This window comes from Salmo salar, chromosome 16 (genome assembly GCF_965601325.2).
Source record: "Salmo salar chromosome 16, fSalSal1, whole genome shotgun sequence".
In the NCBI taxonomy this organism is placed as follows: Eukaryota; Metazoa; Chordata; class Actinopteri; order Salmoniformes; family Salmonidae; genus Salmo; species Salmo salar.
In genome coordinates, this window is record NC_138306.1 from 29,039,458 (window position 1) to 29,057,882 (window position 18,425).

At 44.3% G+C, this 18,425-nt stretch overlaps 1 protein-coding gene across 1 annotated transcript; it reads right to left on the bottom strand.

Annotated features, from left to right (window-relative positions):
* Nucleotides 1–27: 27 nt before the first annotated feature.
* Nucleotides 28–15,348, bottom strand: LOC106573501 (transmembrane protein 266). Its single transcript, XM_082962387.1, has 9 exons — nucleotides 15,338–15,348; nucleotides 14,174–14,328; nucleotides 13,048–13,121; nucleotides 11,876–11,932; nucleotides 11,465–11,603; nucleotides 10,473–10,588; nucleotides 8,026–8,218; nucleotides 3,576–3,638; nucleotides 28–3,474 (listed from the first exon to the last, which is right to left on the bottom strand). Exons 1-9 carry the CDS (start codon nucleotides 15,346–15,348, stop codon nucleotides 2,837–2,839), a joined length of 1,446 nt encoding a protein of 481 aa, XP_082818513.1. The 3' UTR covers nucleotides 28–2,836.
* Between the last annotated feature and the right edge of the window lie 3,077 nt (nucleotides 15,349–18,425).

Here is an 18,425-nt window from a genome sequence, read left to right on the forward strand (position 1 = left end):
TGGTATAATGATGAAACTGACTGTAAATGACTGTTATTTTACCATGTTTGCCTTTTAATTGCTTTTACTCTGCAATGAATTCCCTTCATGATCAATTTACAAAATGCCTGTTGACATTAAAGTGCACAGGGTTAGTTTGCTATATCGAAGGTTTATGCTATAATACGTTTTCTTCTGATAACACTTTGCACAACTTCAATTACAAAACCCTCCAGATTTGGTAGCTGAAACGTCCCTCAATTGTTCTGGTGTCTGGCTTATGATTTCACTGAGCTTTTTTTCTCATAATTTGAATACAAACATTAGCATTGATAATGTGGAAAGATTAAGGTAAGAAATAAGCTAGGAACACAACTCAACACATTTGAACAGATGAAATGTACACAGCAGCAGTCCGAACAGAGAGGACTGTACTTAATGTTGGGGTCTGGAGACATCAGGCTGACTTTTGAACTCTGTTTGTTAAATGTCTAAGGGTGATCAGTCTAGCGTCTCCAGTCCCTAATCAAGTATTTTAGACAAACCACCCAGATCCATACCCACCCAGCCCCATCCCTAAATGATATCAAATGTACAGTGCTTTCAAAAAGTATTCATACCACTTGACTTATTCCACATTGTGTTACAGCCTGAATTTAAAGTGTATTAAATATTCTTTTTTTTCTCACCCATCTACACACATGGCCAGAAACAAAGAACCTCTGAAACTTGTCAGTCTAACCTGGTTAGAGCCAGTTTGCGCTGTTCTGTGAAGGGAGGAGTACACAGCGTTGTACGAGATCTTCAGTTTCTTGGCAATTTCTCGCTTGGAATAGCCTTAATTTCTCAGAACAAGAATAGACTGATGAGTTTCAGAAGAAAGGTCTTTGTTTCTGGCCATTTTGAGCCTGTAATCGAACCCACAAATGCTGATGCTCCGGATTCTCAACTAGTCTAAAGAAGGCCAGTTTTATTGATTCTTTAATCAGAACAACAGTTTTCAGTTGTGCTAACATAATTGCAAAAGGGTTTTCTAATGATCAATTAGCCTTTTTAAAAGGATAAACTTGGATTAGCTAACACAACGTGCCATTGGAACACAGGAGTGATGGTTGCTGATAATAGGCCTCTGTACGCCTATGTAGATATTCCATAAAAAATCTGTCGTTTCTAGCTACAACAGTCATTTAGAACAATAACAATGTCTACACTGTATTTCTGATCAATTTGATGTTATTTTAATGGACCAAAAAATAGTTTTTCTTTCCAAAACAAGGACATTTCTAAATAACCCCAAACTTTTGATCGGTAGTCTAAGTATTCACACCCCTGAGTCAATACATGTTAGAATCACCTTTGGCAGCGATTACAGCTGGATTGTACAATATTTGCACAATCTTTTTAAAATTATTCAAGCTCTGTCAAGTTGGTTGTTGATTATTGCTAGACATCCATTCTGAAGTCTTGCCATAGATCTTCAAGCTGATTTAAATAAAACTGTAACTAGGCCACTCAGGAACATTCACTGTCTTCTAGGTAAACAACTCCAGTGTATATTTGGCCTTGTGTTTTAGGTTGTTGTACTGCTGAAAAGGGAATTTGTCTCCCAGTGTCTGATTGGAAAGCAGACTGAACCAGGTTTTCCTCTAGGATTTTGCCTGTGCTTAGCTCTTTTCTGTTGCTTTTAATCCTAAACTCCCTCGTCCTTGCCGATGACAGCATACCCATAACATGATGCAGCCTCCACCATGCTTGAAAATATGAATGGTGGTTCTCAGTGATGATGATGATATATTTGGCCCAAACATAATGCTTTGTGTTCAGAACATGAAGTTAATTTCTTTGCCACATTTCTTGCAGTTTTACTTTAGTGCCTTAACAGAATGTTTGTTTTAGAGTATGTTTTAGAGTATTCTTTTAACTCTGTCATTTAGATTACTATTGTGGAGTAACTACAATGTTGTTGATCCATCCTCAGTTTTCTCCTATCACAGCCATTAAACTCTGTTTTAAAGTCAACATTGGCATAATTTATAACTTCACCATGCTCAAAGGGATATTCAATGTCTGCTTATTTTTTATTTTTACCAATCTACCAATAAGTGCCCTTCTTTGCGAGGCATTGAAAAACCTCCCTGGTCTTTGTGGTTGAATCTGTTTGAAATTTACTGCACAACTGCGGGACCTTACAATTATCTGTATGTGTGGGGTACAGAGATGAGGTAGTCATTAAAAAATCTGGTTAAACACCTATAGTTGCACACAGAGTGAGTCCATGCAACTTATTAAGCAAATTTTTACTCCTGAATTTATTTCAGCTTGTCATAACAAAGAGGTTGAAAACTTATTGACTCAAGAAATGTTAGCTTTTCATTTGTCATTCATTTGTAAAAATGTCTAAAAACAGAATTCCACTTTGACATTATGGGATATTGTGTGTAGGCCAATGACGCAACAAAATGTGGAAAAAGTCAAGAGGTGTAAATACTTTCTGAAGGCACTGTAAAAGCATCAGAGCCAGTCCCATTTCTGCAAAGCCCTGCTGTCTCCTAGCTGGGGCTAATGCTCCATTGCTGGTTTCTTTTTGTGACTTGTTCATATACTCATTTATTGTGTCAATTCCTGATAATGTTCATTGCGTGTTCACTAAACTGCCTTATTGTCCTCCATGGAAGATGTGCGCTGCTGGCGGAGCCGCCATTCACAGTTCCAGGGTGCTTTTGGCGATGAGGAGGATGGCTGTATGCCAGTGGAGGAGGCCTCTGAGTGCATGTCTTTAGTGTTAGTGAGTTCCAGGAGGGTCTTTGAGGAGTGAGTCAGTGCTGTCTGAGAGTTACAGTACCCCTGTAGCCCTTTCCTATGTCTCAGGCAGACGGTTGACGGGGGCATCTGCCTGAGACAGCCTGTACTTCTCCTCCATGAAGGGCTCGCTGGCCTGCAGGTGGATGAGTGGCTTCGTGTGGAAGCCTCCTCGGCTCTCCTGGTTCCTCTTGTTGTAGATGTTGAGCCTGTGCTCCAGCTCAGGGCTGGTCTTGGTGGAGCCAGCAGGGCTGGGCAGTTTGAGGTTGACAGGGTCCAGGCCCTTCTGGCCCAGACAAGAGTCCTCAGACAGCGAGGAGAGCAACTCCTGCACCACGGCGCTGGGGTGTCCTCTGGGGACAGGCTGTGTGCCCAGGGCCAGGGGGCTGCAGTAGGGTGGTGGGTAACAGCGCTGGCCACTGTAGGAGTCTGTGGAGGTGGAAGCCTCGCGGACGGTGGAGCTGCAGTCGGTGGTGGAGCCAAGGGTGTGGCTGCTGATGCTGTGCTGGCGGGCGCTGAAGCTGGAGTGGGACATGGTGGCGTTGGAGGCCTCGCTCACAGAGCCGCCTGTCTGCTGCAGGCGGCTGGACACTGCATCTGCACTCACCAGAGACGAGGGCTGCTGGCTGGGGTTGTTGGGAAGATGGATGTCTATGGCTGCGGTGATGACACGAGCTGGATCTGGGATTCCAATATCTACAAGAAAACATTTTGGACTCATCACAATACTGCTGACTCACTGTGAAATAAAGGACAGAAACAAATGTGTCAGAGTGGGAAGTATTGTTTATTCTTACCACTGCTTGCCTCACTGTAGTACTGGCTGATGTAGTTGTTCATGTCGTCTTGAACAACATGATCTGAAAGAAATAAGAAACGAAATACATGTGCACTCTTTCTCTAAAACAATACAATTTGTTGGATGTTTGGTACCCTTATCTATTCCTGTGTTTGTTGTGTAAAGGTTTCCCAGCATGCATCAGTCAGATATTTCTGACCAGAATGATGAACTGTAATGGCACCAACCACCAAACATAAAAGCATGCTGCTGTAGTTCAGTGATGAGCTGCAGATTTTTTGTGTCCTACCCATTCTAGGTGATAGCAGTGGTTTTGAATGATTTAGACACCATACATAGAATGCGGTCAGACTATGGTAGAATTAAGCAATAAGGCCCGAGAAGGTGCAGTATATATCTAACATACCGCGGCTAAGGGCTGTTCTTATGTACGACTCAACGCGGAGTGTGTGGGTAGCCGTGGTATATTGGCCATATAGCACAACCCCCCTGAGGTGCCTTATTGCTATTATACACTGGTTACCAACATAATTAGAACAGTAAACAAGTAATTTTGCATCATACCCGTGGTATATTGTCTGTTATAAACTGGGTGGTTTGAGCCCGGAATGCTGATTGGCTGACAGCTGTCGTATATGAGACCTTATACCACGGGTATGACAAAACATTTACATTTTTACTGCTCTAATTACGTTGGTAACCAGTTTATAAAAGCAATAAGCCACCTCGGGGGTTTGTGATTTAAGGCCAATATACCACGGCTAAGGTCTGAGTCCAGGCACTCCAAGTAGCGTCGTGCTTAAGAACAGCCCTTAGCCATGGTATATTGGCCATATACCACACCCCCTCGTGCCTTATTGCTTAAATATACCATGGCTTTCAGCCAATAAGCATCCAGGACCCAAACTACCTGGTTTATAATGCTCATTATACCTGAATTACCAGAGAAGAAGTGAGCAGTGGTAAGGTGGTGGGTAGCAGGGCCTGTGGCTGGCTTGCCTGAACTGTCACAGTTTACCTCCCTCTAAGTGCCATCCCTGTTCCCTCCAGATAGTTAGATGGGTTATATTTGCGTCTTCTTCAAATATTTATTTTAAGACTGTCCCAAGAGGAAAGGCGATGCTTGGCCTAAAATGCAGCGGCAGAGACAATCACTCTGCGATTAATAACACATGAGCACTTAAAATACTGTAGTCTGACACACCTCTCTGTGATATATAGCAGAGAGAGAAGCATGGTGATTTAGATCTTTACTTAAGGAATGGGCTCTGTGTTTTGAGCTCTGAGAATACAGTACTGACAGTGCTTTGTTCCTCTACCTCCTGTAACTTATGATCTGTCACCCTTTGAAAGGTGTATGGCTCCTTGGAGTGTTTTAAAGAAGTATGTTTTGACAATAGTTCAGTACCCCCATGCCAGCATGCCAGTCACCCTGCCCTCTGTCTCCTGATACATGGAAATCAAACAGTAGGTTTACAGTATCAGTTAGATGTTCTCCTCATTATCTCAAAGTCTAAGGCCGGGATTCAATCCGATCGTGGGTTATAGGCATTTCGGCTTTTAAAGGCAATGTTCCCACATTCGTGGAGTTTCCATTCACGCTGCATATGTAAATCGGAATTTCCTTTAAAAGAAACAATGCCTTTAGCCTGCGATCGGATTGAATTCCAGATTAAGTTCGATGCCATAGTCTTCATACAAAAGTGGCTCATCATATTAAACCGATCTCTTGGTGTATTGTTTACAGGTATATTTACACAGAGGATATTGTTCAAACAGCACTACTCATTTAAACAGCACCCCAATAGCACTTACGTCTCAGACTCAGAGGTCCCACACTGCTAGGCCTCTATCAGCCTGTTGTTCTAGCGGAATTTCCAAGTCTTTTACTTGTAGTCTTTTCCTGTGCTAGCAAAACAGTCCTGTTTTGCTAGCACAGACTGGAATATGTTCTGGGATTCTTCCGACAGCATTGAGGATTACACCACATCAGTCACTGGCTTCATTAATAAGTGCATCGATGACATTGTCCCCACAGTGACTGTATGTACATACCCCAACCAGAAGCCATGGATTACAGGCAACATCCGCACTGATCTAAAGGCTAGAGCTGCCGCTTTCAAGGAGCGGGACTCTAACCCGGAAGCTTATAAGAAATCCCGCTATGCCCTCCGACGAACCATCAAACAGGCAAAGCGTCAATACAGAACTAAGATAGAATCGTACTACAATGGCTCCGACGCTCGTCGGATGTGGCAGGGCTTGCAAACTTGCTGGCTTCGAGGCAAGTAACACTGAAACATGCATGAGAGCATCAGCTGTTCCGGACGACTGTGTGATCACACTCTCCATAGCCGATGTGAGTAAGACCTTTAAACAGGTCAACAATCACAAGGCCGCAGGGCCAGATGGATTACCAGCATGTGTACTCCGAGCATGCACTGACCAACTGGCAAGTGTCTTCACTGACATTTTAAACCTCTCCCTGTCTGAGTCTGTAATACCAACATGTTTCAAGCAGACCACCATAGTTCCTGTGCTCAAGAACACTAAGGTAACCTGCCTAAATGACTACCGACCCATAGCACTCACATCTGTAACCATGAAGTGCTTTGAAAGGCTAGTCATGGCCCACATCAACACCATTTTCCCAGAAACCCTAGACCCACTCCAATTTGCATACCGCCCCAACAGATACACAGATGATGCAATCTCTATTTGCACTCCACGCTGCCCTTTACCACCTGGACAAAAGGAACACCTATGTGAGAATGCTATTCATTGGCAACAGCTTAGCATTCAACACCATAGTGCCCTCAAATCTCATCACTAAGCTAAGGATCCTGGGACTAAACACCTCCCTCTGCAACTGGATCCTGGACTTCCTGACGGGCCGCCCCCAGGTGGTAACGGTAGGTCACAACACATCCACCACGCTGATCCTCAACACAGGGGCCCCTCAGGGGTGCATGCTCCGTACCCTCCTGTACTCCCTGTTCACTCATGATTGCATGGCCAGGCATGAGTCCAACACCATCATTAAGTTTGCTGATGACACAACAGTGGTAGGCCTGATCACCGACAATGATGAGACAGCCTATAGGGAGGAGGTCAGAGACCTGGCTGTGTAGTGCCAGGACAACAACCTCTCCGTCATCAAGTCAGGAAATTATTGTGGACAACAGGAAAGGAGGACAGAGCACGCCCCCATTCTCATCGACTGGGCTGTTGTGGAGATGAGAGCTTCAAGTTCCTTGGTGTCCACATCACCAACAAACTATCATAGTCCAAGTACACCAAGACAGTCTTGAAGAGGGCACGACAACACCTATTCCCCCTCAGGAGACTGAAAAGATTTGGCATGGGTCCTCAGATCCTCAAAAAGTTCTACAGCTGCACCATCGAGAGCATCCTGACTGGTTGCATCACTGCCTGGTATGGCAACTGCTCGGCCTCCGACCGCAAGGCACTACAGAGGGTAATGCGTATGGCCCAGTACATCACTGGGGGCAAGCTTCCTGCCATCCAGGACCTCTATACCAGGCGATGTCAGAGGAAGGCCCTAAGAATCCAGCCACCCTAGTCATAGACTGTTCTCTCTGCTACCGCACGGAAAGTGGTACCGGAGCGCCAAGTCTAGGACCAAAAGGCTTCTCAACAGCTTCTACCCCCAAGCCATAAGACTCCCGAACAGCTAATCAAATGGCTACCCAGACTATTTGCATTGCCCCCCCCCTTTTACATTGCTGCTATTTTCTGTTTATTATCTATGCATAGTCACTTTAATAACTCTACCTACATGTACATAACATATTACCTCAATTACCTCGACTAACCGGTGCCCCCACACATTGGCTCTGTTCCGGTACCCCCTGTATATAGTCTCACTATTGTTATTTTACTGTCGCTCTTTAATTATTTGTTACTTTTATTTCTTATTTTTTACTTATCTATTTTTTACTTAACGCATATTTTTCTTAAAACTGCATTGTTAGTTAAGAGCTTGTAAGTGAGCATTTCACTGTAAAGGTCTACACTTGTTGTACTCGGCACATGTGACAAATAAAGTTTGATTTGATTTGTACAGTACTCTACAATTCTATCCTCCCTGGAATATGGTGAGGTTTGTTAGATGTTTATTTATTTCTTTGGTTTCAAGGTGAACTGAGCACATATTTTCAACCACTCTGTTAAACAACTACATGACCCAAAGCACAGAGCACTCTGTTCATTCAACCACTCTGCCTGGAAAATCTGATCTGACATGGCAAGAGCATCTATCTATTTCCCTGGCTTCAAGAGAGACCCTCTTTGGTTAGAAACCACAGCCAGCAGGCAATCCATAGAGAGAAAACAGTCTCATAGGATTCTATCTCAATGAGGCAATCTGCTGTGCTCTGAAGTAATACTACAGCAAGTGGTGTGGGTATAGGATCAGGGTGTGGTACCTCCAGGACCTGCTGCCTCCCTGGCTTTAGCCTGGCTGCGCTGCTCGGGGCCCCTAGGGGCTAGGCCGTCCACCTCCTGAAAGATACTGCACTGCTTGCCCCACACATGGTGAATCTGCATGGCAGCCTCTCGCTCTGCTACCAGGTCCAAATCCTGCTGAGCCAGATGGGCCCGCAGCTGCCTGATCTCAAACTGAGAGAGAGAGAGAGAGAGAGAGAGGAGAGAGAGAGAGAGAGAGAGAGAGAGAGAGATGCATACAGTACATGTGTTATCCTTACACAGAAACACCTGAATAAACTTTAAGAGCTCTGGCTCTCATATCCATCCACCATGCTAAAGGCCACCCACTGTACTTAATCAACTAGCTACACACCTGGTCTCTTACTTAACTGTGTTGGCTTTATTGACAAACCCTGGGTTGTGTCACACTGATCTTTGAACACATACATTACATATACAGTGCATTCGGGAAAGTATTCAGACCCCTTGACTTTTTCCAAATTTTGTTACGTTACAACTTTATTCTAAAATGGATTAAATAAATAAAAATCCTCATCAATCTACACACAATAACCCAAAATGACGTAGGGAAAACAGGTTCTTAGATCTTTTTGCTAATTTATAATAAAACAACAGAAATATCTTATTTACATAAGTATTCAGAGGCTTTGCTATAAGAAATTGAGCTCAGGCGCATCCTGTTTCCATTGATCATCCTTGAGATGTTTCTACAACTTGATTGGAGTCCACCTGTGGTAAATTCAATTGATTGGACATGATTTGGAAAGGCAAATGCCTGTCTATATAAGGTCCCACAGTTAGCAGTGCATGTCAAAGCAAAAACTAAGCCATGAGGTCGAAAGAATAACCCGTAGAGCTACGAGACAGGATTGTGTTGAGGCACAGATCTACGGAAGGATACAAAAACATTTCTGCAGCATTGAAGGTTCTCAAGAACACAGTGGCATCCATCTTTCTTAAATGGAAGAAGTTTGGAACCACCAAGACTCTTCCTAGAGCTCTCTGCCCGGACAAACTGAGCAACCGGGGGAGAAGGGCCTTGGTCAGGGAGGTGACCAAGAACCCGATGGTCTCTCTGACATAGCTCCAGAGTTCCTCTGTGGAGATGGGAGAACCTTCCAGAAGGACAATCATCTCTGCAGCACTCCACCAATCAGGCTTTTATGGTAGAGTGGCCAGACTGAAGCCACTCTTCAGTAAAAGGCACATGACAGCCTACGTGGAGTTTGTGAAAAAAAGCCTGGACTCTCAGAGATTGAACTCTTTGGCCTGAATGCCAAGTGTCACATCTGGAGGAAACCTGGCACCATCCCTACGGCTAAGCATGGTGGTGGCAGCATCATGCTGTGGAGATGTTTTTTCAGTGTCAGGGACTGGAGACAGGATTGAGGGAAAGATGAACGGAGCAAAGTACAGCGAGATCCTTGATGAAAACCTGCTCCAGACCGCTCAGGACCTCAGACTGGGTGCGAAGGTTCACCTTCCGACGGCACAATGACCCTAAGCACACATCCAAGACAACCCAGGAGTGGCTTCGGGGACAAGTCTCTGAATGTCCTTGAGTGGCCCAGCCAGAACCCGGACTTGAACCAGATCGAACATCTCTGGAGAGACCTGAAAATAGATGTTCAGCGACGCTCCCCATCCAACCTGACCTGAGCTTGAGACGATATGCAGAGAAGAATGGGAGAAACTCCCCAAATACAGGTGTGCTAAGCTTGTAGCGTCATACCCAAGAAGACTCAAGGCTGTAATAGCTGCCAAGGGTGCTTCAACAAAGTACTGAGTAAAGGGTCTGAATACTTATGTAAATGTGATATTTCCTTTTTAAAATGTATTTTTTTAATAAATTTGCTAAAATTTCTACAAACCTGTTTTTGCTTTGTGATTATGGGGTATTGTGTGTAGATTGGTGAGGGAAAAAAACAATTTAATCTGTTTTAGAATAAGGCTTTAACGTAACAAAATGTGGAAAAAGTCAAGGGGCCTGAATACTTTTACAATGCACCGAATGCCCTCTTCAGTCAACATGACCCAGCAGTGCTGTACAATGACAGTCAAGCTTTGCTATATTACATATGTGTACAAATGGGACTGGATCCTTTTTCTGAATGTAAACCCCAGGATGGGAATAACAGGAACGTTGTGACACATTGACTGAATACAGAACCTGATACTAGCTCCTCCTAGGGATATGTAATGTATTTATGTGTTCAAGGGGTAGTGTGACCCTACTCAGTGTTTGTCAGATTAAAGGTTTGGTTATTCCGCACATAAATGTTTGGATTTGAATGTGTTTTGTTTTCTCAAATCTATACAAAAGGTGTTGGAAGTGAATGTATTTTCATTCTTGGCAAGTTGCTGCCTTCTGCTGGTTGGAGATGTGTATGACAGGCAGGGTCAGTAGATAGGTGTTTGAACATACTGCCTGCTCCTGGCAGATCTGGGTGAGTCTCTCCAGCTGCTCCTCCCTGACAGCCTTGGCCTTCTCATACTGCTGGATCTCCATCTCCATCTCCACCTTCACCTGCAGCACGTAGGCTGGGACAGAACACAGGACAGACTGCTATGTAGGGGTAAACACATTCACACTGACACACCTTTATTTTATATATCTGTAGTAGGCCCCATTTGATTTGATTTGAACAGGCTTTGAGGTAGCCTACGTTTGCTCCATTTGGTGGGTGTGGCAGGGTGTGGCTTGAAGCAATGACTGACGTATTTGAAGGGCAGCGGTGCATTTTGAACCCATAACCCAACCCCTCCCTGTTTTTCAACTGGTCGTTCAGAAAGGCACCATTTTCGTTTAATTGAACGTTGCATTACACTTTATCGTACTGAACGCAGCCCTGGTGACTTTTCTCCTGCAAAATAATGAAAATAAAATTATGGTGACACCATTAAAATATAACCCCCCCCCCCCAAAAAAAATATATATTTTGCCTAACAACATATTGGTCCATATTATCAGGCTGGTGTGTTATTTATCAATAAGCATTATCACCTGTAGCCCAACTGATGCAGCATAGTGGCTATAAATACATAGGTTGAAGCATGGGGTTGCCCGAATGTATTTGTGCTAATCATTAGCCGAACACAGAACCACCACAAGAGGGCGTAACATTCTTGTAAAATAATCAATTTAGAGTCAGTACAACATGTGTGTATCTGTAGCAGATTATGTATGTATTTGTCATTGTGTTGTAAAGCAAGTATTGATTGCAGTTTGTAATAAGCATGGCAAAAAAATGCTCTGTAAAGCTCAGTTAAAAGCAAGTTGGGATAATGATGTCATCCATAGGGGTGGAGCTGCAGACATATTATTGCTGCATCTCTGCAACCTGACAGTAAAGGACATGATACAGAGGAGACTGCACCCAATACCCCCTCCACCCCCTGTGGTCCTCCCAGCCTCACCGTCGATTATTCTCTTGATCCTCCAGATGCGCAGGGTGATGATGAGGCCAATGGCGTCCCAGGGGCTGCTGGGGCCGTTGGCCACCGTTGAGGCCACCATGGGGGCCAGCGACAGCACTATGACTGCACCATCAAACACCTACACACACACACACACACACGCACATGCACACACACACAAACAAACAATATTAGCAAGCAGACAATGGAGACTTCCTTTTTTTGAACAATATATGAATGAAAAAACATGAACATCTCCCAGTGTCAGTGAGTGTTCCAATACAGTCCGTTCCTCCAGGTCTGTGGGTGGTTTCCAGGCTGAGGTCTGACATTGGGAGAATGACATTGCAGTGGAAGTGGTGGGGTGTTCAGAGCCCCACCTCAGGACTAATGGCCCCCCAGGGAGCTTACCTCCACTTTGTTCTCAATGTAATCCCAGATCCCCAGCACCACAATCCTGAACACCGTCTGAGAGAGGGAGGGAAAGAAAGAGGGGGAGGGAGAGGTAGGGAAAAAAGGGAGATGGAAAGAGTGGGGGAGAGAACCATAGCGATATAATTCATATTTCCTTTAGTTGTAAACATCCCCCTAAAAATCTTAATGTCTCAGCAAAACTGAATTGCAGTTGTGATTCAGTTTTCTTTCATCTATCCACAGGTAATTCATCAATGACATTATATGAGTCCAGTTCACTACCACAGCGGTCGGATTTCATCCAAACAATTAGAGATGCACACAGCACCCTGCACTAGCTAGAGCTGACTCAGCAGGGGCTGCAGAAAGCTACTGCACTACTCTCCTCTCTTTCCTCACTTTTTCCATGTTTCTCTTCTTTTTCTCTCTTTTTCTCTTCTTTTCACAGATTCAGGGTTTCACCTGAGATGAAGCTGCCCTGCCACATCCAATAGTTACATGAATCACTAAGGGTTAGCTTTCATTGATAACTAAAACACATCTCTCGACCAAATGGAGCAGCAGACTGATGAACAGAGAATAACTAAGATAAGTGCTGCTATGTCTGAGGAAACGGTAATCAATACGATTTACCTGAGTCTCTGAAGTTAGTTCAAATCTAGTGTGCAGCAGAAAAGCTCTATCTGCATTTGACATAAAGGGATTGTGTTGAGGATCGACAATATATCAAGAGGAACCAACACTCAAAGCAAGTTGTGAAGGGAAATTGTATCGGAATGAGTGAGAGAGAGGAGGCTGTAATGCAGTGAACAAACATGAGGAGCAAAAGAAATAGCTACTGTTCTTACATTTGACCGATTTTTCTTCTGTCCATTGGCAAAATGTGTAGAATTACTGGAACTTAGCTTTTTTTCCCTTTTTGTTTTTTTAATGAATAAATTACTTGCTTAGACCTTGCTGGATCTCACAAAACCCTAATAAGTCGATAATGTGTTGATGAGGGAAAGGGCAGGCTTTAATAGGGTGTTGTAATCAGGATACACCACTGCACCTCTCTAGCTCACCGATGTCTCATACTGCACACTATAGCATTAAATCAACCCTTGGCTGCATCAGCTGTAAGTGAGCCTGCTGCCACTGTGGGAGAGAGAGAAGGGAGAGGGGCTCACCTCAGCAAAGAACACAGACAGAATGACCAGGCTGATCCAGTGGATAATGCTGGCAAACTGCAACGCGTTGTTAACTATGAAGACAGCACAGAATAGACAACATTTACAGATTAATTTAGAGGTTCAGATACTTTGTTAAATACTGGAGACGGACACACAATCACAGACATACAGGCAAGGGCACATACATTCACACACACGCGCACACGCACAGGTTTGTCTGAATGCCTGTCTATTCATCCGCCTAATTGTGGCCAGCATCATACTGCATTTGGCTGTCAACTACAGCATTCCTCTTCCTCTTCACACGCCACCTCCCTTCCCATCTGTCTTTGTTTGCTGTGTTCACTGATCTGTCCATCAGTCCATTCATCTTCCTCCATCCCTCCCTCTCTCCGTACATTCACCCAGCAGACAGACAACCTTAATCACCCCATTCATTTATCTTTCCCTCCCAACTGTCCCGTCTCTTAAATCTGCCTCCAGGGACTTGTAAAGACTTGAATGCATTAAAATACATCCATATTGACATGACGGAGGCCCGACAGTAGCATCCTTCATAGAGCTTGTGACACCATAGAGGTGATGACTCCTGACCTTATCCACATGATAGATGAGGACACCTTCCTCCCCAGAGCCAGAGGATGCAGATGAGGTCATCTCCATGTGAGACAGGTCACAGTGGCATTAGACCACCTGACACTGTGCTTACTAATGAGGCTGATATCATAGAGAGGAGAGATCACAGCCCCAGGTCCTGGACCTGTCACTGTCACTGCATTATACTGTTTTTATAGAGAGGAGAGATCACAGTCCCAGGTCCTGGACCTGTCACTGCCACTGCATTATCAAACAGTATTATACAACAGGCCTAGGGCCAATGTTATCTACATCCATAACAGCAGATGTGCATTATTGTATATTCCAACATACATTACCACAGCTGTTTTGTATGTTTTAACTTCACTAGGGGTCAAATCACATTTTGTATATCTTCCATCACAATCTTTGTGACAGTTTAAGTTGCAGAAGTCTATCACAAGTTAGCCCTTTTAAATTGTCATTGCATGAAAACAAGTCCAGAAGATCCATGTTCTAATACAGAGACAGTTCCAGGGTCACTCACACTGCAGGAGCTTGGTGTCGATGAGCAGCTCCAGACACAGCAGCACCACCACCAGGATGACACAGGCCACCAGGAAACAGTTAAAGCCAGCGCTCAGCAGACACACCTGCCACGGGGCTGCCCTCCGCCCACAGCACGGCTTCAGCCAGTTAGACCTGGCACCAGAGAGACAGAGAGGAGGGGGTGGAATGCAGAGACAAAGGAGAATGTCATTAAATGCAAATCAGAGAAGGACATGTATTCAAATGTATTAGTTCTCTTTCAAACCTCTATGTCAGGGGCCGGCAACAGACGGCCCGTGGGTCAAAACCGGCTTGCAAGTGATTTTCTTTGCCCCCTCAAAGTTTTTCGTTAAAAAATTACATATACATTAGGTAAAAAAAAAACGTTCAAATTGTCAGGAATTTTGCTAAATTTAGGAAGTCTGTTCCCAAGTATTCCCACTAATTAAAAAAAAACATCTGTGATCATGCCTCAATGTAATCAAGGTATGAAATTATTGCTATTTTCAAATACAATCTCTTATTGGGCTTTGTTGTAGTCAATTTGCAGTGTTCCAATTATAATTATGTTCTGTCCCCCTGACCATCTGCTCTGACATGATTTAAATATTGAACAAAAACCTGTCTACAGACAGAACCAACGTAACACAATATGAAGTCATATGGGGCAGAGACTTACAAGCATTAGAAACAACACTGGGTGTGGATACGGTGGGAACATGTGGGTCTGAGTACCTGTGATTTCATTCATATATGTGGAAATGTTAAGTGGACTATTGTTTTTGTCTATGTATGTTTTTGTTTAAAAACAAACATTACAAAAAATAATCGACTGGAGGCTGAATCTAGTTGCCTACCTCTGCTCTATGACAGACAGACAGTACAGTACAGTACAGTACAGTACAGTACAGTACAGTGGAGTCATTGAGAAGTGCTTTCTACTTGGTGTTATACTCTGAGTCAGCATAGGGCACAGTTCCAATCAGGCACAAATAACACAATATTACACATCCACACACACATACTACTGATTTGTGACAATGTTTATCTGAGCATTTGTTGAATTGACCAACTAAAGTTTAATCTAAACTCAAACAACAGTGTGAGAAGTTAGTGCTCTAGAATCACACAGCACTTGTGTTTGCCTTGTGGCACCACTCACCACATGGCCATATTTACTCAGCTTTACAAACAAGATGTATTTGGCAGTTTTGAGAGCTGAGCAGTATGTTGAAGCCATAGAACTCAAACTTTCTATGATCACTTTAATTAGAGATATACAGATATTTCCAAGCCAGATCTCTGTGCTCAGTGTGCCTCATCCCTCTGGGAGCAGACTGTTCTGTTGTGTTGTGTTCCAGCCACCTTCATGCTGGCTGGCTGTGTGACCTCATCTTGTGGCTCTCAGAGGGCTTCAGTGGGGCTGTATCCACACCATCTGGAGGCCACAGACCTCCTCCTCATCTCTCCTCATTCACAGCCAAAAATATGACTGCTCTCAGGATGATGATTGCTTCATCTGATTTCCATGACAATATTCATACACTACTGGGTTTTTCTTTTTCTCTCTCTTCTGACAGGGATGGAGTAGGTGGTAACAGGGTGTGGGTCGGATCCGTAATATCACCTTTACATCTCATGACCCCTATGTCAGTCATTCATGCACACTGCCATCCATTCCCCATTGATCTGACAGTAGACTCCAGTGATCCCCCTCCCTCTAAAATCTAAATGGCCATGCATTTCCATCAGTGTGCAGATAAGAGTGGCATTTCCCAGGAGAGCTAGGCCTTTGTCTGGATACATTGTGTCTACCTTATATCCAACCTTTCCTATGTGTCCCTCCTACCAGATGCTAGGCCGGAGACAGGCTCCCAGAGATTTATGGTCAATAAATAATGGCAGATCTGTGCGAGGCAGACAGGGCTTTCCCTCCCTGTCACTACTCTGTATTTTACACAGACAAAACTACTCTGATATTTCCAGTGAGAGAGCTTCTTAGGGGCAGACAGTGAAAGATGCATGTCCTCTGAGAAACAGCACTTTGTCATTGTCACCTGTCCCGAGTGAAGAAATCCCATTGCCAATGTCCGTCTTTTAGCACAAGAGAGGAAGAAAGATTCTACTTCCATGCTTCAGGACAGAACAGGCAAACAGACAGAGTGGCAGTTATTTTTGAAGGCACTGGGGATGTGCAGAGAGGGGTAGAGAGAGAAAAGAGAGAGAGGGGGAAGGGGAGCCAGAGCGAGAGAGTGAGAGAGGCCCAGTGAGATGAGCCAGTTTGCGGCTACAGCTGGACCTCCGGTGGAGGACTGGATATCCTGTCCACCTGGTGCCAAGATCAGCAGAGGGGCTGGGGGTTGGAGCAGGGCCATGCTGTGTCAATGAGCACTCCCAGGGCCTAACTGGCACACGCTGCTGCCCAATGCACCACTGCCAGTCACTCTGATCCAAGCCATGCCAACAGATTAGGAGCTCAACACTGGAGATGACAGGGAATTAGAGGAGGCTTCTATGTGATAGCAGAAAATACATTCATTGGCCAGTATCTCACGTTACATGTGTGACTCAATGCTGCAGGACTGTTTTGAGAATACTGTTTGAAACATGTTTCAATCAGGACTTATCCATCAAATATTGAGGAATATACAATGTCAGTCACAGGCATCAGTAGGAAATGTGTTGATGGTGTTGTACCCACAATAACAATCCGGACATTCTGTACTCCAACCAAAAACCCTAGATGAACGGAGAACACCTATGTGAGAATGTTGTTCATTAACTACAGTTCAACATTCAACACTATTGTTCCCTTCAAGCCTGACACCAAGCTCAGAGCCCTGGGTCTGGACACCAATTTCTGCAACTGGATTCTGGACTTCCTGATGGGCAAACCACAGGCTTTGAGGATTGGCAACAACGACTCTTAACACAGGGGACCCTCAGGGGTGTGTCCTCAGCCCTCTGCTGAACTCCCTATTCACCTACGACTGTGTTCCTTTGAACGACACTCCATCAACTCCATCATCAAGAGTGCTGACGACACAACGGTTGTAGGACTGATAACCAACAAGGACAAGTCAGCCTATAGGGAGGAGGTAAGTGAACTGGCAATGTAGTGCCAGGACAACAACCTCTTCCTCAACATCAGCAAAACAAAGGAGTTGATTGTTGACTTCTGGAAGCAGAGGAGGGAACACACTCCGATCCACATCAACGGGACTGCAGTAGAGAGAGTCAGCAGTTTTAAGTGTCCACATCACCGAGGACTTGTCATGGACCAACACCACCACCACTCTCGTCAAGAGGGTGCAACAGCGTCTCTACTTCCTAAGGCGGCTAAAGAAATTCAGCATGCCACCCCGGGTCCTCTCCAAATACTACCGCTGCACCATCGAAAGCGTCCTGACCGGTTGCATCACAGTCTGGTACGGGAATTTCCAGGCCCAAGTGAAGATGGCCCAGTACATCACTGGGACCGTGCTCCCACTCATCCAGGACATCTACTTGAAACGTTGCCTGAGGAAGCATCATCAAGGACCCCACCCACCAGCTGTTCATTCCCTTACCGTCGAGCAGACGGTATCGGAGCATGAGGTCTGATACCAACAGGCTCAGAAACAGTTTTATTTACAAGCCATCAGACTGCTGAACGCTTGAACTGGACTGACCACCTGCACTGCCTCTCTGCACTTTAACACACATGCACTCACTCAAGCGCACACGCACGCACACACACACGCTAAACATGCAACACACACATTACAACTGTTGCAACCAGACTTTTATTATTATTGCTAAATACTGCACAATTTAAACACATGCCCCCCAATCCGCCCATCCCGAAAACATGTGTAAATATTGGACTATAAATTGTGCCTTCCTGTTTTATACTTATGCTATAAAAAATATGATATTCTACTGAACCATTTACTTTATGTTCGTATTCGTATCTGTTATTATTTCTTATTGTGGTTGCATTGTAGAGAAGAAACCTGCAAGTAAGCATTTAGTTGGACGGGCTATACCATGTGTATCCTGTATATACGACTAATAACATTTTAAACTTGTTCAGTGGTAAATAGCCAAACAAACAATATGTTTACATGTGTAACACATATCTACTCCATTTATCAACTTGGACTCAAGGGTAGACGTAACATAGTAAATGTATATTTGGGACACTCCAATTAGTATGAAATGTTACGTTTCGTATGGTATGTATTAATATGTGGATGTCTATCATCCAT

Bases quoted from the DNA above. Each gene is read 5' to 3' on its own strand.
- LOC106573501 (XM_082962387.1), bottom strand. The intron at 10,589-11,464 runs GTGAGGCTGGGA...GTTCTGTCCCAG, and splicing joins GATCAAGAGAATAATCGACG to CCTACGTGCTGCAGGTGAAG. The intron at 3,639-8,025 runs GTACCACACCCT...TATTTCTTTCAG, and splicing joins GGAGGCAGCAGGTCCTGGAG to ATCATGTTGTTCAAGACGAC.